Source organism: Esox lucius, chromosome 15 (genome assembly GCF_011004845.1).
Source record: "Esox lucius isolate fEsoLuc1 chromosome 15, fEsoLuc1.pri, whole genome shotgun sequence".
In the NCBI taxonomy this organism is placed as follows: Eukaryota; Metazoa; Chordata; class Actinopteri; order Esociformes; family Esocidae; genus Esox; species Esox lucius.
This window is the reverse complement of record NC_047583.1, coordinates 22,109,770-22,130,317: the sequence shown is the minus strand read 5'-3', so window position 1 is coordinate 22,130,317 and position 20,548 is coordinate 22,109,770. Positions and strand designations below refer to the sequence as shown.

The following is a 20,548-nucleotide window of genomic DNA, read 5'->3' as shown; positions in this document are numbered from 1 at the left end:
CGCCTAGCTTTTTAGAATTGCTGCTAGTTTACACTTATGTATATTATTGCTATATTTTGCTTTATATATTTCTTAATTCTTATTAAGTAGATGTCGTGTAATAATTGAATTGTGACGCTGTGTTATTTGGTGCATATGATCAACTTTGAACTTCTGGATTTCCTTTGTTTGTACCGATATCAACTTTTGCCTGCTCTTGAGTTAATTAAATTGTACTCGCACTGCGATTGGGACAATACCTCTGCCTCTCCGGAGTTGTATTATGTGAGAATCAATGGAGCAACTTCGCCAACGAGACAATTTTTGCCATAAACATTTTAATAAATTGAATCGTGACCCATGTTCACTTTTCCATCTAGTTACCCAGTTTTACCCCCGTGGAGACAAAACAGACTGCAAGTAATACTTCCGATTGCTATGTTGTATTACACAAAGTACACTTGCCTCCGGATATTCTGGGCAAGGGTTGGGGATTAACGTGTTCACTATCGCCCCCCTTTAGCTGCTGGCAAGCATCTTTTCAGTCAATTCATCATCTGTGTATTATGGTTAGAACAAGTAAGGCTCTATCCCCCGAATAATTTTCTCCATCCTCGTATTCAGAGTCAGACACAATACATATTTTCCTTTCTCGCTCATGCAAATAAAGTTTGACTGTCCTAGGTGAATACGAAAGATGAAATAGGTAACTTGCTTTCTAGCTAGCGAATACTAACTTTCCTTTACTGTCATGTATAGCCTACACTTACTCTTCCCGAACGAACACGTGGATTGATACAATGGTGAACAAAACTGACCAGTAAACAAAATAAGTTAATTTGAAATGAGAATTATATTGCGAAAATTACAACTTTATTTCGAGGAATACAACATCATGTTCTTTGATGTAAACAACACCACTTGTCTTAGTTTTGAGTAGTTTTCCACTCCCAATGCTGCTTTGTGATAGGGGTACGTACTGTTTCCATTCATGAATTTGTACGACGCAAATAATGCTAATTACTGACTGACTGAGATCAAGCTGAATAATGGATTGTTTTAAATAATGACAGTGTGCCTGAATGACAAAATCTGGGTAAGGGGTAATGTATATGGATTGTCCACACACAGGATTGCTAGAGGAGTTTATATTTGTTAAGCTACTTGTGTGACTCAACAGTATGGGGACAAGATTACAACTTATAATACCTCGGTTTATGCAAGCATGTAGTAATACGATTGTCAGATATACTACTACTGATAAAATAGGTTGAGCTAACAATTATTTGCAAAGAATTAGGTTACATCATTTACATAATATGTCTTCTCATCTAAGGCAGTGGTAGAGCAATTGGACTGCAAGTTAAAGTCAGAGTTTACCTTGGGCTGAGGTTGGTTTGGCCAGTCACTTCCTTAAGGCTTGCGTTCAGATTAAATACATACATTTAATTCTCATCTATAATCAAGGTGCTATAATCATTAGAACAATAACGTAAAAAGCCTCACTATAATTGTAATTACTAGGGTAAACAATGCTTGGTTGTTTTTTCAAAGATTGCTTCTGTTCCCTAGTTTTGCAAGTGAATGTAGCGGAAAACAACATTTAGCTGTGAGGACCTGGTACACCAACAACAATTGGCAGCACTCCAACTCTAAATATAAAACTAAATACATCAGCATTGGCTGATGTACACTCACTTGGCTTACATTGGAATGAGAAAAATAAGGGAGATTTGAAGAAACCGATAACTGGGCATAGTGCCTTGTGATAACAGGTATTCAGAGTGTTAAGGAAAGGCTCCAGGAACAGCTGTCCACTCAGCCTGTCACTGTAGAGGAGAAACAGACAAGGTAGTTATCTTCTCCACAACTATCACTTCACATTCCAACACTCCACACACAGAACCCTGGCCACGGCAGCCCAGTGAAGTGAGAGTAAAGGCACATACATACCGTGCCACCTCGTACCAGGAGGGGTGGAGGGAGGGGAAGAGACTGGAAGAATGAAGGTGGAGAGAGGGAATGATGGAAATATGAAAGACTCTGGTCCATAGAAGACCATGGCATTTACAGTAGCAGGGATTGAGACATCATTATACCATAGTGTAACTTGGGTTGTCATACAACATGAACTACAATGAATCCAGCTAGGTATGCATGCTAGACACAACCAGGCCAGTCCATGGGTGCGGTGCATGCTTCTGAACAGGTGGTGAGGGAAATCAGAGAGATCATATGCATTTGCCTGTATTATAAGATTTTGTTGTGTTATTATATATTATTTTTTTGTTAAGCCATAAAGTATCTGCTTACCACACTGCTTGGGTACATCATATATTTGAAGACCATGTCAAAAAAACTACCTAAACATGCCAAGTCACATGACATTTGATTTAAAAAAAATCCTAATTGTTTTAAAATAAAAAAGCCTATTTAAATGTTAACCAAACTTCCTCACTTTTCACATCCCTAGAATCAGCTGATGAAATCGCTCACTTTTAATATCAGATGTAGTGGAGTTCTACAATGATGTTCTTATGTATATGGTTATTATTTAGAAACATGAATTGCAATACCTAATTGCAATATTGAGTATATCGCAAAATAAACATTAAACTTGCCAAACATTAAACTTGCCTACCAATCAAAAACAAATAAACAAAGAAGACTTGATACATAGAGTTATAGAATCAATACAATAGATCCTGACACACAACATTTTGATAACATGCAGCAGAAGTTAGTTAACTAATCAGCTATTAAACCTTTCCAAAAAAGTGGAGTCATTTCAGATTCTAACCTGGATAAAAAGTTGACAATGACCTTCAACTCGGCATTGTAGATAAAAGGAAGCTAAGGCAATTCAATTAATATGTAAACCAACCGTACAAATGTGACAGTGTGAACTTGTTTACTCCCATGTGGGCAACATTACGGAAGTTGCAGGAATGCATTCATAGTTAGACAAATAGAAGTCTCTCTCTGACTACAACTACGACTGGAGAAACAAATGTTCTCCATGCTGAAAAGGGCAGAATGTATTTCTAAATTCTAGTCAGTAAGATGGATAAATAGGTCATTCTGAAGAAAACACGGACTGAATTTCAACTCAAATATTCATTTTACTTCTGTCGCCAGTCAAGGGGAGGCAAAAGCAATCATTTACTGGCATAGCTTAGAGGTAGCTTAGTCGTTGTAAAAAAGGCACGTGTGCATGTAGTTAATACAAATCTAACTTCAGGGTGCTTAGCTATTCTTGAGGGGCTTCTTGGGATGCTATCATTTGGTTCTATAGCAGAAAACCACCTACTATTGTAATTGAACCAGGGTCTATTTTGGAGAGAGGAAAGTGGTCAAGATCACCCAGGGGTTAAGGCCGGGGTAGCTTATTTGAGGCAGACAGAAGGGCTGATGGGGCACAGTCTTTGCCCTCACTGAGTGACAGATTGAGAATTCTTGCGGGACAGAGACAGGTCAGATAGAACACTACGGTACTGTTTGTTTCTGGCCCGGGTCCAGTCGACCAGAACAGGCCCCATGTTACTGCCGACGTGCTGAACTAGTTGGACCTTGCTGCCTCAGCTCGCTACTGTGTGTGTGCGATACCAATAGAATGTGAAAGTGGGCCCATGAGCTTTCCGCAAAAAACAAATATGTTAAACAGCAAGAGAAAATGACAACCCTGTTTCCCAAAAAGTTGTGACCCTGCGTAAAATGCAAATACACACAGCAAGCAATGATGTGCAAATCATTTATCCATATATTAAATTGAAAATAGTACAAAGACAACATGTCAAATGTTGAAACTGAGAAATGTTTTCGGTAAAATACATGCCCCTTTTTGAATTTGACGCCAGCAACACGTTTAAAAAAAAAAATTGGGACAGGGCAACTTTACCACTGTGTTGCATCAACTCTTCTTTTAACACTTTGTAAGCATTTGGGAACTGAGACCAATTGCTGTAGTTTTGAAAGTGAAATGTATTCCCATTCTTGCTTGATATAGGATTTCAGCTGCTCCACAGTTCAGGGTCTCCTTGAAAAAGACATTGGCTGGATGGCAGCATATGTTGCTCCAAAACCTGTAGATATTGTTCAGCATTAATGGTGCCTTCACAGATGTGCAAGTCACCCGTGCCATGTGCACTAATGCATGATCATACCGTCACAGCTTTTAAACTGCGTGCTGCTAACAAGCCTGATGGCCACTCTCACGGAGGATGTGGCATCCATGATTCCCAAAATTAATTTCTAACTTTGATTTGTCAAATCACAGGAGAGTTTTCCACTTTGTCTCAATCCATCTAAAAGGAGCTCAGGCCCAGAGAAGGTGGCGGCGTTTCTGGATCTTGTTTATGTATGTTTCTCTGTTGCATGGTGTTGCATTTGTGGATGCAGCAACAAAGCGTGTTTACAGAAAATGGTTTTCATAAGTGATCCTGAGCCCATGCACTGATTTCCACTAAAGAATCATGTCTGTTTTTAATGGAGTGCCGCCTAAGGGCCCGAAGATCATGGCCATACAATTTTGGTTTTTGGCCTTGTCTCTTGCGTACAGAGATTTATCCAGATTCTCAGAATCTTTTTTTAATGATTTAAATACATTATGTACCGTATATGATGAGATCCCCAAACCCTTTGCAATTTTACATTTAGAAACATTAAAATGTTGCAGTATTAGCTCACACAGTCTTTCACTGAGTAGTGATCCCCTCCCCATCTTTACTTCTAAGACGCATCCTCTCTGGAACGCTCTTTTTATACCCCATCAATCAACAGAAATGTTCCAGTCTTGTTGCCCCGTCCCAGCTTCTTTGAAACATGTTGCTGGCATCAAATTCAACATGGCCATTTCTTTTTCAAGAAACAATTACTTTTCTCAGTTTCAACATTCAAATTAATATATTTGGGCTATTTTCTATCAATAGGGTTTAAATGACTTGCACTTCCATTTTACAGTGGCCCAACTTGTTTGGAAACATGGTTGTACACAATGTATACAGCCTCAAGACAGATCTAACGTACCTACAGTATGAGCTGATGCTTTCGCATCGATAGAAATAGGAAGTAATTATATTATTGATACTGGTTACATCAACTATGCCAGACGTTTTCAAACCTCTCCCATGGGACCCCCAACTGTACTACGTATTTAAACTATTCCAGAGGTAGCACACTTATCTTGCCAGTTAATCATCAAGCCCTCGAACAGGTGAAGCAGGTGAGCTAGAACAGAGGGGCAACAAAATTGTGAAACATCTAAGTGCCCATCTGAGGTGGTATGAAAACCACTGAGCTAGGCTACATTGAAGAGGCTGGCCAGAAAGACGACAAGTTCCTCAGAGCTTATTCCATCAACCGAGGAGGCTAGTCCAGATAACACAGGGCAGGCCTAGTTGGTAGCACTCACAGGATAAGACATTACATTTTACACCTGCTGTTTCTGTGTGTCCCTTAAGGCATAAATTGGTTAAAGTCTCAACGGTTGTGTTTCAATTCTAAAACTTAATTGTTTTTCCAAGAATAGTGTCATTACAAAACCTATTATGAAAGCGTACCAGAAAGCAGACCTCACAGTTAATCACATCTGTTTATGTTCTCTAAATGCTGTTGGTAAATAAGGGAAGTTTTAGAAAACCAGTACTGCATATCTTCACAAGGAGATGGTCAAATGAAAATGAATACAGTTGGCTGTCATGTATTTTGTAGCTTATTATCAGATATAACATCACAGGCTTATCTGATCATTTAGGCCCAGTTGTGAACATTACAGCTGTGATTCTCACAGGTCACAAAGCACTGTTAATTGTGATAAGCAATATTACTGGGGAACTAAAAAATCTGGACACCCTCCTATCTGTGAATGACAGATCATAGTCAGCTGACTGGAGGCTTGTTTTTAAGGAAACTGATAAGATTGGGCTGCAGAAGATAAGCCTCCAGTGAGTGGGTACTGCATGATTGATAAGGTGGTAGTCATTTACAGTATCTGGATTTCATTACTATGGGTGATCTGGACACGTATACAAGAACTATACAGACAAAAACGAGTTATTCATGCTTTGGTCAGACAAGCACTGCCTAAAATGATTGCTCACTATACAACTCATTGTCTAATTATAGAGGCAGATACCAATTGACGATTAGTTTCTATCCTTGAATAGATTCTTTAATCTAGTACATTATACCGATTTGCTGTCACAATAATGACTTAACACCCATCATATCTCCTACGTTGATACCATCCTGTATCAAATACTGAAATGCTAAACGGCTTAAATGGAATGCCAAATCTGCGGAGGCAAGGTTAGCTGTAAGGCGGGAGTCCAGGCTGAAATACCCGAATTACATTGGAAATGCAGGAGTCCTTTTCATGTAGCTAGAAGTCCACCTTGTGAGCAAGTAGCAGACCGACTAGAAATGAACAAACCAACTTACTTACCAAGTTACTCAACATACAAGCAAACATGAGTTGTCTTATTGTAAATCTTTCGACTAAAACGAAATACCTTTTTAAAGGCACGCAAACTTCCACAGGTAGCTAGCTTATTAACCACTGACACCAGCCATTACATTTGCGACATTTTCTGCTGTGACATGAGGGGTGGAAAGTGACAGGATCATTCGGTGACAATTTTACACAAGTGAATATACTACGCGTTATTCCATAGAGTTCAACAGGTCACAAGCTTTAATTGAATGAGATGCGAATGTTTTGTTATAAGGTATTAAAAACTTTAAACGCTTGCGCTACCGCTAGTATGCTAACTAGCGAGCTCCTTCCAGGCAACCTGTTGCAAACAATGGCACTCCAAAATAAACAGCGAATGGAAGAACTACTCACTTTTTTTCAGCAATATTGTCGACAATATATCCTATATTGGCGGATACAACGTTACTCCAAGTGTTTCTTTACGAACTGAGTGGGGAAAAAATACAACACTTCCTAACTTTTCGCCACAATATCAATCGACATCCTGTCCCCCGTTGCCTTGTGTTAAGAGTCATTTCCAACTCAAGGATTCAGAAGATTCTTTCCCATTTGCTCCACAGCGCCCCAATGCATTCATAAAACAATGCTCGCCATTGGACAATGCTCAGGGCACAGGACCCAAACAATGCCCTGTCCTGTCCAATGAGAGCTAAGTTTACATTTATGAAGTGACGGAGGTAGATTCAGTTTTTTATTTATTTTATTTATATTTTTGAAATCAAGGCAATAAAATAAAGTAGTGGTAGAAATATATTTCTAATTATCATAAAGTAGTTAGATTTTTCCTTTTATAAATAAGAGACGTAACAAATAATTTTACATAATGATCAAAGATTTGTTTTTAATTGTTCATCAGTTTCATCAATATCATTACAGAAAATGTTTATAGTACAGAGTTCAATATCTCCTCGATGCTCATTAATTTCTCCAGGAGTGCTGGTCACCATAATATCTGTACAATATCACTTTTTTTATTTATTCATGTTTCTGTACATTGTTTAAATAGTTGTTAAAAAGGCAGTCAGCACTTGAAATAAACTGTTTCTTCATTCGGAAATCAAACAAACAAAAGAAAGTTTCCTCCCTCCTCCTGTTCACTCAACTATCTGTACTAGTGTTTGTTAATGTGTGTCGGTGTAGGTGTGTGTATCTGTGTGTGTGTGTGTGTGTGGGCTGAGCACTCCTGGATAGGTGAGGGTGGTGGAGAGAGGGAGTGTTGGTAGAGGGACAGGGTGGCCATATATTTAGATATGTGAAGGGATATACATGGCTCTGGCTGGGACTTCAGTACCAGGTGGGGTCAGACAATGAAGAAGCTAGTGGGCCTGGAGGGCAGCTAGGAGAAACCGTCGGCCAGTTGGGGGCACAGTCACAATGCTTCCTTTCTTTAAGGCCTGTATTCATAAAGGAATGCTGATCTAGGATCAGTTTATTTTTTATATCATAATTATCCACAGAGGGACCTAGGCCCATACATCATCCACAAACCATCTCAGAGTAGATGATCTAGGACCTGTTTCGCCTTTTAGATCACAATAAAAAGATTAGATTGACAGATCCTAGATCAGCACTCCTATTTTGAGGCTTTTTGGATTCGGGCTCTGATCATGAATTAGCACTCGTACTCTGAGCCACTTTATGAACATAGGCCCAGGTCTCATTATGACGACACACTAACCTTTGACCCACGATGCCCACCACATTTGGCACTGCGCACATAAACACGACTCACAAGTTAAACGACAAGCAAAGCTGTGTGTGAAGCCATTATGAATCATAATGAAGCCTGTATAATGAGGCATTGAATACTAGTAAAGGGTGGGAGACAGCGGTGTTACCTAAAGACACCTCAGGGCTCTGAAAGCACTGAATCAAGCCAGAGCACCAAGGCCACATCCTGATTCTCCACTCTTCTCCTGCATACTTCGTTGCATAGATTTAGCATTGGTGGCAATTCCCCTCCAGCCAATTCCTACACCATTCCCATGCATTTAATAACGACAATGGTGCAAGTGCACACTTCAGGAGAAGGGTGGAGAATTGGGACATTGCCCAAGGGGGACTTCTGACATTATTTTAAATAGGCTTTCTTTCTGAATCCTGTTAAGCACCTACAGCTTCCTATTGAAATGCTACTGCTATCTATCTATAAGGTCTAGCGTTGAACACACAAAGCAATTGCGAGGATGAAAGAAACAGAGTTGCTTAATATGAGGATAATATAATGTTAATAATTATAATAATAATCATAATAATTATCATAATATAATACAGAATAAATCTCTTATGGTTTAAATATTTTTTTTTCACTTTTAAAAGGTATTACATTTTGTCTTTCTTCGAAATACAATGATATTTTCAAATTAATATTTTCATGATCAATGTACTCGTTTTACATTTGAGATGTTGATAAATTACACATGACCAACATCATTATCCGAAACCAATCGAAACTAGCTGTGCCGTTACATATTACAGAATATTGATGATATGTGGACATGCACCACTTCCTCCTCCTGTCTGTCTCTCTGTCCCCGGAGGATGACATCATCATAGTCGTCCTATGACCATCACGTCCACGACCTCTCCTTTATGAAGCTCTACGTATTGCTCGGTTTTCGGGGGCAGCATCAGCAGACCGTTAGCACTCCTCATACTCATCAGTCGACTACTCATCTGATTTCCTGTGGAGGCAAAGAGAGTGAGAACGAGAGAGTGGACCATGAGAGGAGACACCGTATTTCCTATGCAGACATGCTGGTTAGAAAGGACCCTGTGTCTACGTGGTATGGGGTGAGGATACCTGTGCTCTGTGCCCAAGGCAGGGGCTCCTGGTGGTGCCATGTCAGGATGCATCGGTGGTACTCTGGACGGGGGTCCAACTTCACATCGCAGGACAGCTGTTCAAACACACCGCAGAGGTCAGGGTGCAGAGTGATGACATCACACTCCACTTCAAACACCCGGGTTTAAACCCCAGAGTGTTCCCGTTAAAGCTACTGGGTGTGAATACAGCCCCTGCTGTGAACTATGAGGACTAACATGTCTGTCTCCAAGGACAATGACTTGATATTGGTCTTCAAGGCGTGGCTAAAAACGCTCCCTATCGGCCAGCGCTGTTCACGTACCCTGGCTTTGATGATGGTGGGCCGAGGATCCAGAATACCCTGCATCTTCCTCAGAGCGGGGATGACGAAGAGGTTACAGGTGACGACAGCAGACACTGGATTACCTGACCAACAGAGAGAGAGGTGCTGAGGATGAGAGGAGACAAGGAGGGGACATTACCACTGCTCAGGGGGCAGATGAAGGACAGGGGTACGGACCGGCGAAAGGTTCATTTGGACGATAGGAGCTGGAAGGTTCAGGAGCCTGGTGGGTGTTGACACATGCTCCAGCTAGCAACCCCTCCAGACCAGGACAAGGGAAAACCAAGAGTCTGGGCCTGGAGGAGGGGGTCTGGCTTGGGGGCGGGAAAACGAGGGGGTGCTGAGCCACAGTCCGCCACTCACACCAGTGCAGTCGTGGAAAAAGCACCCAATTGTCATACCTCAGCAAAAGAAGTTAAATAGAGATTCACTCAACAAGGGTCACTGAGTATATTACTTGAGTAGAAATCTAAAACTATCTGGTTTGAAATATATTTAAGCATCAAAAGGCAGACGGGAAGAATTGTGTAATTGATGTTAATTTACAGATACCCAGGCAAATACTCCAACACTCAGTGGTCATTTACAAACCAAGACTTTGTGCTTAGTGAGATCTGAGGAGATACCAATGACCAGGGATGTTCTCTTAGTAAGGTAAGTACAAAGCGAATTACAAAATGTTCGTTTAAAAAAATGTTGCTTTTATAATGGGTGTCAAGGAAAATGTATTGTAGTAAGTCAAGTATATCTTTTTTTATTTCTTAAGTTGTCAGAGAATATAAAGTCCAAAAATCCTTCAAATAAATCAGGACTTCGGGCTATATTTTACTTAGTTACTTTATACCACTGCACCAGTGTGGCTCTGAAGACTGGGACCAGGGTGGGATCTGGACATATGAATTGTGTCAGTCCCACTGTGTGGATTGAAAAGGGGCTAGTGAGTGAGCACTCCTTAGGGGATTTGTGAGTGCTCTCTCTGTACACCAACGAGCAGCAGTGAACGGTAGCGACAGGGGGTGGATGTCAAATCACAACAAAAAGCAATAGCATGGAAACCATTGGATACCGACAGAGGTCGGGCTCTGTGACACACTGAGTAACATAACGAGGGGTGACAGAACCAATAGCAATGCCACATAAACGTAAAAAAAAGAACTATATTTCTCTCAGAAAACAGAACAGAAAATCACAAAAGTAAAGAAAAACTACATTTAACTATTTTATGTTACAGCTACTTTTAAGATTCAAGTTTGGGTTTATTACAAGGTGTCGTGATCTTAGTCAAATTACTAGTAAAAACCAGACAAATGCCCCCAAACATGCCCAAAGTTTGGGAGAAAAAAATAAAATTGATTAATTTAGCCTCAAGTTTGCATTTTGTGAATTATAGGCCAATAATCACTTAGGCACTCAATGGGAGAATTATTTTCTTCTTAAAGCTTAAATTCCGTTTTCTGAGCTCAGTTGACGTAAGCTTGCTTTCGGGTAAAGAGCAGCCCACTCTACAGTGCGGTCGACCACGGAGGTGGAACCTACTTCCGCGCGGTGGCGGTGGCACGGGCTGTCTGCTTGCCTCACTGTCGGGCACAGAGTCGATGAGAATGGCGCCTGTGTCTCTGAAGGTGAAATTACCTTAAAGGGGGAATATGAAAAGAGTGGCAGTCACCACAGCCACAGACCAGCCCTCCGGACAAACGTAGGACGGGCAGGGGCAAGGCAGCGAGCTGGCGGGGCAATAGGATGGGCAGAGGCGGGGGGGCCAGGTAGAGTGCTAGCAGAAGGACAAAACTGGCTGTTGTCAGCAGGGTCGGGAAAGAGAGGAGACGGGGCGCTTTGGTTGGCTGGACGGGTCAAATTTCCAGTTAGGTTCAGATGGGGTCGGGGGTGATTGCGGTCTAGAGCTGAGTGAGTCTGGGGTGAGGTAAAACAGGAGCACAGTTTTGGAAGACCTTAATAGAAACACACAAACTGAGGGTGCCGCAGAAACGAAAATTGAATTTTAATGAAAGAGAAACATTAGCTCTGTCAAAAGGCATGCGGTTGGATTAGTATCACATGTTTCTCTCACTGAAACATATTTGATTGTTAAATGGTGACTTTTTGGACTTGGAGCAGAGACACAGATGAGTGCCTGAGATCTCAGTCAAAGACCAGCATACCCCTGCCAGTCCTGAGACTCAACAACATCTATACACCCGAACAAAACACAGCGCACATACACACACACACACACACACACTACATACACACACTACACAATACATGCACGTCTCGTAAACAGTAAACACACACGTCTCGTCAACATACCTGGTAGAGCAAATATCAGTTTCCGTGCTCCATCAATGTCTACAGTGGCAAAGGTGGTGGGAAGACTACGAGAGAGAGGACATTACAATGTCAGAGAGTCCATCCAAGGCCTACAACTCTGAACCATCCATCCACAAAACATACCCCTTTCAACTGTACTGAATTTCCTGTAAGCTGACTCACCCTGGCTTCATAAACACCCGTCCAAAGTGGATCTGAGCATGGAGGTCGATGTCCAGCACCTGTTTCAGGTAGTCCTGAAACAAAGAGAGATCCAGTATATTAATTACATTGACATTCAAGTCATTTTGCTGACACTCTTATCCAGAGTAATAAACAGTTTTCCTACTGGCCCCCTTGTGGGATTTGAACCCACAGCCCTGGCATTATAGTTGCCATTCTCCAGAGAGTGAGCAACACCGGACCCATGTTTATAGTGTACTTCATCCCGACACAGTTGAATCAGATTGAGATATTGCCAGGAAATCGCAGGAGACTGCTGAAGTTCTAATCTAATGGAAACGCTGTGCATCTCTGACACGTCCGCCGGTCTGACAGATGGTGAGGTGTCCATTTGTGATCCAGCAACAGCAGTAATTGGAGCAGAAAACCCGGAGAGAGAAGCGGAGCGTTCAGCTGAGCGGTGAACGTCAGCCAAACCCGCGGTGTCGTCACTCGGAGTAACACCCGGCTCAGAACAGCAGATGGCAGCAGAGTGCAGCGAGACGGACTTGCGGAGCACTCACGGATACCCAGTTGGCGGTGAATTCTTGTCCCCAGTCGCGACGGTTTGGACGCGGCTCTCACACACAGGGACCTCAGGCAAAAGCAATCTAAAACCCCCCCCATCTGTTTTAGCATTCAGTTGAACCTCACCTTCTCTCCCATGGACACGCCACCGGAGGTGATGATGACATCAGCGCGGCTGATGCCCTCGTTTAGGGCGTTGAGGAGATCATCTGGGCTGTAGGGTAAAGGTCATAGTTCACAACCCTGCCATGTCTCAGAACCTATAGGCTTCTACACATTTCCATACCCACTTTCCCTAGTCTTGAACTGAAAAGTACTTTTAAGAGACGGAAGTTATGCATAGTCTTGGACAAAAAAATAAATTAAGCTCCATTGAGCTTGATTGTTTTAGGTCCTGGACTAGGCTTAATCTTTGTCCCCGAAAACAGCCCTTAAGATTCTCCATCGAGCATGCTTTTTAGTCCCAGACTAGGAAAAATGGGAGTCAATGAAAGCGGCCTAGTGCTGAAGGGCAAAATTAGGTGGTGTGGACTGACTTGTCTCCGACGATGCCCAGGTTAATGGTGGGGTAGCCATGTTCCTGAATGGTGGCCAGCAGTGTGGATCTGTTGCTGTCCCTGATCTTCCCCGGGTGCAGGTCATCCTCTGGATTCAGAAGCTACACAAAAACAAATGACCACGTCACCCATTGTCTATTGCATCTCACAGCAAACAAGATTTTCCCATCCCAATAACTGTCAATTCAAATCTGTCAACTGTCAAAAAAAATTGTAAAATAACCCATTATTAATCTAGAAACGTGTTTAATAAATTGCTATTAATCAAACACAATGTCTTTTTGGGGTGAGTTTGGTACATTTTCATTTTACACATCTTGACATTCTGATTCCACTTAATCCCTTCCTCGGTCCCAATACCAGGTATTAAAGACTCCATGAGAGATGACAAAATGTGTCCATAACTGTGTGTGTGTTCACATGTCCATAACTGTGTGTGTGTTCACATGTCCATAACTGTGTGTGTGTTCACATGTCCATAACTGTGTGTGTTCACATGTCCGCACGCGTGTGTTTGTGTGTGTGTGTGTGTGTGTGTGTGCGTGCGTGTTTGTGTGCGCGCGTCTGTGTGCGTGTGTGTATGTGTGTATGTGTGTATGTGCGCGTGTGTGTATGTGCGTATGCGCGCGCGTGCTCACCTCGTTGCCAGTGGACATGACAGCCACCACAGGGAACTTCTGCACCTCTACCTCGGTGACGCCAACGGTGGCCAGAAGGCCAATCTCAGAGGGGCCCATGTGGGTTCCCTTGGACAGGACGCACTCCCCACGCTTGATGTCGTGACCTATGGGCCTGGAGGAGATGAGACACAGAGGGCCTGTGAGGAACTAGAGCTATTATTCACAACCAATCAGACGAGGCAGCTCGTGAGATAACCAACTACTGGTACGGAAAAGCATAGTTGAAAATTCTATTCACATCCAGAACTGACCAGACTTAAACAGAACTGATGGAGTCAGTCGTGACTGGTACAGCTGAGAAGTCACTTACCTGATGTCCTGTCCAGGACGGGCCTGAACCAAGATCCGCACCTCAAGCTCTTCTGTGCCCTGAAAGCAGATAGAGGTCAGAAAGAGGAAACTCAACAGCAGAGTGTGCATGTAGAATAAAGAAAGGCTCTCGGTTCGTGGAGAGGAGATGGGAGACAGACCAGAGAGATGGTGGAGAGAACAGGGGAGGGGAGACAGCAGGGGAGCGAGGGGAGAAAGCAGGGGAGCGAGGGGAGAAAGCAGGGGAGCGAGGGGAGAAAGCAGGGGAGCGAGGGGAGACAGCAGGGGAGCGAGGGGAGAAAGCAGGGGAGCGAGGGGTGACAGCAGGGGAGCGAGGGGTGACAGCAGGGGAGCGAGGGGAGACAGCAGGGGAGAGAACAGGGGAGCGAGGGGAGAGAACAGGGGAGCGAGGGGAGAGAGCAGGGGAGCGAGGGGAGAGAGCAGGGGAGCGAGGGGAGAGAACAGGGGAGCGAGGGGAGAGAACAGGGGAGCGAGGGGAGACAGCAGGGGAGCGAGGGGAGACAGCAGGGGAGCGAGGGGAGACAGCAGGGGAGCGAGGGGAGAGAGCAGGGGAGCGAGGGGAGAGAGCAGAGGAGCGAGGGAAGAGAGCAGGGGAGCGAGGGGAGAGAGCAGGGGAGCGAGGGGAGAGTCGGACCGTGTTTGTGTGTGAAACTGATTCAGGGTGTTGACTCACGTCCTCTGACTCTCGGAGGAGCTCGGTGTCCTCCACCTGTACCACAGCATCCGCCCCGCAGGGGATAGGAGCCCCCGTCGTCACCCGCATCACCTGACCCGGCATCACTGTGTGGGTGGGCTGCGCGCGCACACACACACACACACACACACACACACAACATTATAAAAGGTGTTAAACATGTTCCTCACCAGTCAAGGCGTAATACCCGCATGCCGTTTCCATGCTGGTACGAGGTGCTGTTCTTGTACGTTTACGGCTAGAAATAACTGACCGTGTACAGGGTTCAAAAGACACATTTGAAAATGAGTGTCCATGGGGAGGCTGTAAATACAGACAGCAGGGAACGGGGGCTGTACAGACAGCCATTTATAGTACTTTGTAATGCTCCCCGCTAACTTTGTTTGGCACTGAGCAAATTTCAGGTTCGCCAAGCGGAAACCTGAACATTGCGAACATTCTGAGCATCTTCAGTTAGAGTTTCATCTGTGGATGCGTAGGCTAATGTTTTTATTTGATCACAACCTAGGCCTATTGTAGAGACTTTTTCAAAACATGCAAGGCTTACATTCAGGCGTGTTTAATCAAGCTAGTCGGTCTCAAAATACAACGGTTCCCTTTTTAGGACATGAAGTAGCTCTTTGCAGGAAGTTTCAAACATGGCTACTCATGTACACGTTTTGTGCTCTTGTTGGAATCATCCCAAAATCAGCTATAAATGGGCCAATAACCACTAACTTTCATATAAAATGAACCAGTGTGCGGCTGATGTCAAATCGTGCAGATCTCCTTATAACACGCTAATGCCTATCAATTTAATATAATAATTGGATACACTGTGCCTGAAATAACAATCACGGACTGTCTTGGCTGGTTAGATTTGTTTTGGTTTGTTACATTAATAGGAGCTAACATGGTGAATCAATCCAATCACAAATTCCACAGTAGAGAAAACATTTACGATGTAAACCAATGGGGCGACACTAGTGACATTTTACTCCAATGTGCGTCTCTGAAAAGACTGGTCATTATTCAGCGATGCCACACAGCTTGGAGGGAACATCTGCTCTGTGGAGAGGTCACGCGCTGTGTCTCTGTGGAGAGTGTCTCAGTGTGTCTCTGTGAGGAGGTCACACGATGTGTCTCTGTGAGGAGGTGTCTCTGTGGGGAGGTCACACAATGTGTCTCTCTGGGGAGGTGTCTCTGTGGAGAGGTCACACGACATGTGTCTCTGTGGGGAGGTCACACAGTGTGTCTCTGTGAGGTCACACGATGTGTCTCTGTGAGGAGGTGTCTCTGTGGGGAGGTCACACAATGTGTCTCTCTGGGGAGGTGTCTCTGTGGAGAGGTCACACGACATGTGTCTCTGTGGGGAGGTCACACAGTGTGTCTCTGTGAGGTCACACGATGTGTCTCTGTGAGGAGGTGTCTCTGTGGGGAGGTCACACAGTGTGTCTCTGTGGGGAGGTGTTTCTGTGTGTCTCTGTGAGGTCACACGATGTGTCTCTGTGAGGTGTCTCTGTGGGGAGGTCACACAGCGTGTCTCTGTGGGGGGGTGTCCCTGTGGGGAGGTGTCTCTGTGGGGAGGTGTCTCTGTGGGGAGTCTCGTAATCACAGCTGAGCCAGTGACCTGCGGAGATCCACATGGCAGGACAGCCCGGTGGAATTCGGAGGGAGTTTTTTTAATTCTACTTTAAGATGCTTGCAGAGCAGTGCTCTAAAATATCAGGGCTCACAAACTGCTCACCTGCTGTCCTGCCTGCGATTCCCCGATGATGAAACGATCTCCGGGACCGTCAGCCGCTGAGAGAAACAGAAAGTCGGAAAGGACGGAGGCATGAAAGAGACGGAAGTAACAGTGAGACCGATAAAGCCGAAGAAAAACCAAGCGCTAAGTTGAGCATTAAAGGTCTGTGATGTCTCAAACAGGTGTGTACCCAGTCGCGGACTCTCACCTCGCACGGCATACCCATCTTTGACAGACGCAGGGAAGGGAGGCAGGTTGTCTTTGGCGTAGACGTCCTGAGCGAGGACTCGGCCCATCCCATCTAGAATAGCAGAGTAGAGCAAAGTAGAGTAGAGCCCAAAACAGGACAAAGGTGAGAGAAAGCAGAGTGGGGAAAAAAGGCTAGTCATTTCTCACACGCTGAAATGTACACAATATCAGAAATGCATGCTGGCGGGATAGGCCATATCCATTGGCTGGGTAGGCTGTGTTTCCTGGCGGTTCAGTTAGGGTGTGTATGCAATGCAGTGAGGACTGAGAACACACAACAGAACCATGCTGCTACACAACCTGTTGACAACAGCACAGAGATGCAGACAATGAGAGGACAAGATGGGTGTAGAGGACTTCAATGTGAAGAGACCCAAGTCTAGACACACAGAAAGGCCTTACATGACATAATTCCCTTGGTTAATGTGTGTGCGCATTTGTGAGATAGCAAGACAAAGAGAAGGGAATATGGAGAAAGAAGACAGAGGCAGGGAAGGAGACAGAAGGCTAGGGACCTGATGGGAAACCGCAATCCTAGCAAACTCTGACGTTACATCAGCAGAGAAACGCACTACAACCTTTCACACATACATACGCACGCACACTCTTATCTTTTTAAGGACCTGAAACTCAGATATCCCCTAACCTTAACCACCTAAACACTATGCCCAATCAACCATTTCTGATACGCGGGCACACGCACGCGCACACGCACAAATACTCAATCCAGGAGGAATAGAGAGAAAGAAACTGAATGAGTAAGAGGATGGAAGAGAGAGTAATGAAGAGGTGAAAGACAGAGAGAGAGAGTAGGCACCTCTTCTGTTGGAGGCTGACTACTAGGAGACATTACGTGACAAAAAGCAGCTAAATATAGGACATGCCTTTTAAGCCATGATCAAACAGATGGAGGTATCTATGGAAACAGACAAACACAGAATCCACAGCGGGCAGAGCGCCACCACACTCGCCTGTGTCAAGTTGACTGACGAGGCTACAAAGCTGCTTAGTAAGATCACACAACTTCCCATGGAAATCAAGACGCCATAACCACGCACAGCATAAAATATACACACACACACACACAGCGGGACATAATGACTAGACAGGTAGAGACAGGGGCCCGCCAAAATAGAACAATCAGCTCTATTAGCTGAAAGAAAATGCTACTGTACCTGCTATCACAACAAGAGCATGTGTGTTTGTGCGTTTGTCCAACTGGGACAGTTTTACTAACAAAACTCAAGAAGTGATTCATACACCTCAGCGCCTGCTCCACCAGAAACCAACCGAAACCAACTTCTCTCCTCATTACTTTCTTTTACAGGATGAATGAAGACGCACGTCAGTCATCGAGAACCAAACCACTGCGTTCTAGAGCTTGGCCACTGCCACTGGACGCAGTGCAACAGAGCTACTCCGACATGGCCACGACCTCTTCAACTTAGTTTAAACAGCCACCTCCTTCAACCTCTTCAACTTAGTTTAAACAGCCATCTTTCCTTTCAGTTTAAACAGCCATCGTTCCTTTTATTGTTATACTAACCAACGGGACAAAATAACAGTTTGTCAAACAACTGGATTCTTTAACTGACTGCTGTTGAATACTGTAATAACGACAACTCTATAATGTTGTGAGTGGTTTTCTTGGCACCGGAGGAGGAAGGTGTTGCAGAGTGACAATCGCCCGCTCCTGCATTTCCAGTCCTTTTTACAGACATTACCAACACAACTTCTGTCTTATTACAACAGGACCCGGGGTCCTCGGTAACTGTACAATACTGACAGAAATATGGTGTCGAGGGGAGTGGGCGGGTGTTGCTAGCAGCCAGACCATGCTACGGACTCTGAAGCAACAGCAGCATTGGAAGCCCATGGCCTTGTCCAGGCCCCCTAGTGGTCAGGGGGTGAAATGATCGAGGAATGAAAAGAGCGGCGGGACTGGGCCCCTCCAGTTGTGTCCCCCTGAGACCCCCAACCGAAACCCTGTGTGCCATGGTCTGGGCAGTGGGCTCTGGGCAGTGGGCTCTGGGCAGTGGGCTCTGGGCAGTGAGCTGGCGTCGTTTATTTTTATTTTTTTCTGAGTGCCTTTATTTAGCGGTGGAGCTTGGCGGTGGCGAGGGGGGAGGCTTGACATCACAGACGATGTCACCGATGACATCACTGACCTGTGTGATGCCAGGGTGCCAGGGAGGTGGAGGCACCTGCAGGATTGGCCCCCACCGGGCCCCCGGCCACACCCCCGGCTTTCCTCTCCTGCTTTGACGCTCCTCCTGTGGTAAAGCAAGGGGTCTTTTTCCAGTCCGCGCCACTCCGGGGCCAAATGTGCTTAACCCGGTCTGGTCCACAGGGGCCTGCCGGGGGCCACGCAGGTTAGGGCCCGTCTCTGTTGCTCACATGCGTGCTACATTAACCCAACCATCCCCAGAGCACATCACTGTACACCCTTTCCCACAGAAACACACAGAGGCCATAGGCTTAGTGCGCTGACAGTCAGAACCTTGCAGGCAGCCAGGCTACGGTCGCCATGACAGTCATTCAACATGCAACCAACACCGCAGAGTGCTGCAGTCCAATGGAGACAGACTAAAACATAAAAAAATTATTTAACTGAGAGAAAGAGGCACTGGTCTGAAAAGTTGGGAAAAGAAGAAATTCACATGAGCACCAAGTGGGCACTGTAATGTAATGTTATTTATAGGTGAGAATCCTCTGTAATCTAGACTGCAATGAGCCACTGCTCCCTGTAGCTGGTTTTCCCACTCCATGGGGCTGTACTCTCAAGTGTGTCTTTAGACATGGTGTGAACAAACAGCCTAAGCAACTAAAAGGCAAAACCTGAACCCCTCACAAAGGGTCGTTGAGGAATCAGTCCAAACATTAGGATGGTTAGGGGGCGTGTGCTGTTATTTGGCGAAACACGCCTAAACTGACGCACAAAAGACGTGTATGGTGTTTACTGGTTAGCAAAGCAAATCGGTCAATTAACAATCAAGCCAATGAGAGATGACAACAGGCAGCTGGGTAGGCGGGAACTCAGACAGACCGATAGACAGGGTGGAATGGAGAGCATCTGGGTCAGTTGGAATAGCTGTTGGAACAAAGAAATAATGGACTCAACACACATAGGATTCCGACAGACAGACAGAACTCCAGTGGCGTAGGCCAAGGGGGTCTGACGTCCGAGAACCCTGGGAAGGCACCGTTAAACTCCCCCACGCCTCCCTCCGTCACCAAGCCCTTAAGTCCGTCTTTCCCGGGGGGGGGGGGGGGGTTCCTTCTCACCCACCTCGGTAATTGATGATCTCGGTGCCGAGCACGGGGGTCATCTCCAGCACGGTGATGAAGGCCTTGTCCATGGAGGTGAGGGGGAAGGGGGACATGCGGTGCCGACGGGCCACCTTGGTGATGTCCACCGCGCTGTGGCCTGACGGAACAGGCGAGAGGGAATGAGTGAACGCCCACACGCCGGGAACCGGCCAGAAAAACCTCCGAAAAAGTCAATAACTTACTAGCTCGCAGGATGTTTTCTTTGCTGCCACACCGCGACTGAACCTACAGACAGGGTGAGTGAGACAGAAAGAAGGAAAAGGTGACAGAAAGAGAGGAGGTGAGGGAAAGAAGAGGCAGAGAA

General features: G+C 45.0%; 2 protein-coding genes across 21 annotated transcripts in view; both read right to left on the bottom strand.

The window, feature by feature from the left end:
• Positions 1 to 7,015, bottom strand: part of mpp5a (membrane protein, palmitoylated 5a (MAGUK p55 subfamily member 5)) — a 30,579-nt gene extending 23,564 nt beyond the window's left edge. For both annotated transcript variants that reach the window (XM_010897255.4, XM_010897256.4), the window contains exon 1: positions 6,824 to 7,015. The gene's annotated coding sequence lies outside the window, so the exon portion shown is untranslated. The remainder of the gene's footprint in view (positions 1 to 6,823) is intronic.
• A 694-nt stretch (positions 7,016 to 7,709) lies between these two features.
• gphna (gephyrin a) overlaps positions 7,710 to 20,548 on the bottom strand; it is a 59,632-nt gene continuing 46,793 nt past the window's right edge. For 9 of the 19 annotated variants that reach the window (XM_020054244.3, XM_029125456.2, XM_029125457.2 and 6 more), the window contains 16 exons: positions 20,427 to 20,469; positions 20,204 to 20,341; positions 19,961 to 20,005; positions 16,874 to 16,966; positions 16,666 to 16,721; positions 14,919 to 15,038; positions 14,226 to 14,284; positions 13,874 to 14,027; positions 13,215 to 13,336; positions 12,805 to 12,892; positions 12,112 to 12,185; positions 11,929 to 11,993; positions 11,158 to 11,253; positions 9,601 to 9,704; positions 9,276 to 9,372; positions 7,710 to 9,156 (listed from right to left, as the gene is read on the bottom strand). In XM_020054244.3, the coding sequence (XP_019909803.2) occupies positions 9,023 to 9,156; positions 9,276 to 9,372; positions 9,601 to 9,704; positions 11,158 to 11,253; positions 11,929 to 11,993; positions 12,112 to 12,185; positions 12,805 to 12,892; positions 13,215 to 13,336; positions 13,874 to 14,027; positions 14,226 to 14,284; positions 14,919 to 15,038; positions 16,666 to 16,721; positions 16,874 to 16,966; positions 19,961 to 20,005; positions 20,204 to 20,341; positions 20,427 to 20,469 (1,488 nt within the window). In that variant the 3' untranslated portion in view covers positions 7,710 to 9,022. The other 10 variants (XM_029125461.2, XM_029125464.2, XM_029125466.2 and 7 more) reach the window with 6 other exon arrangements.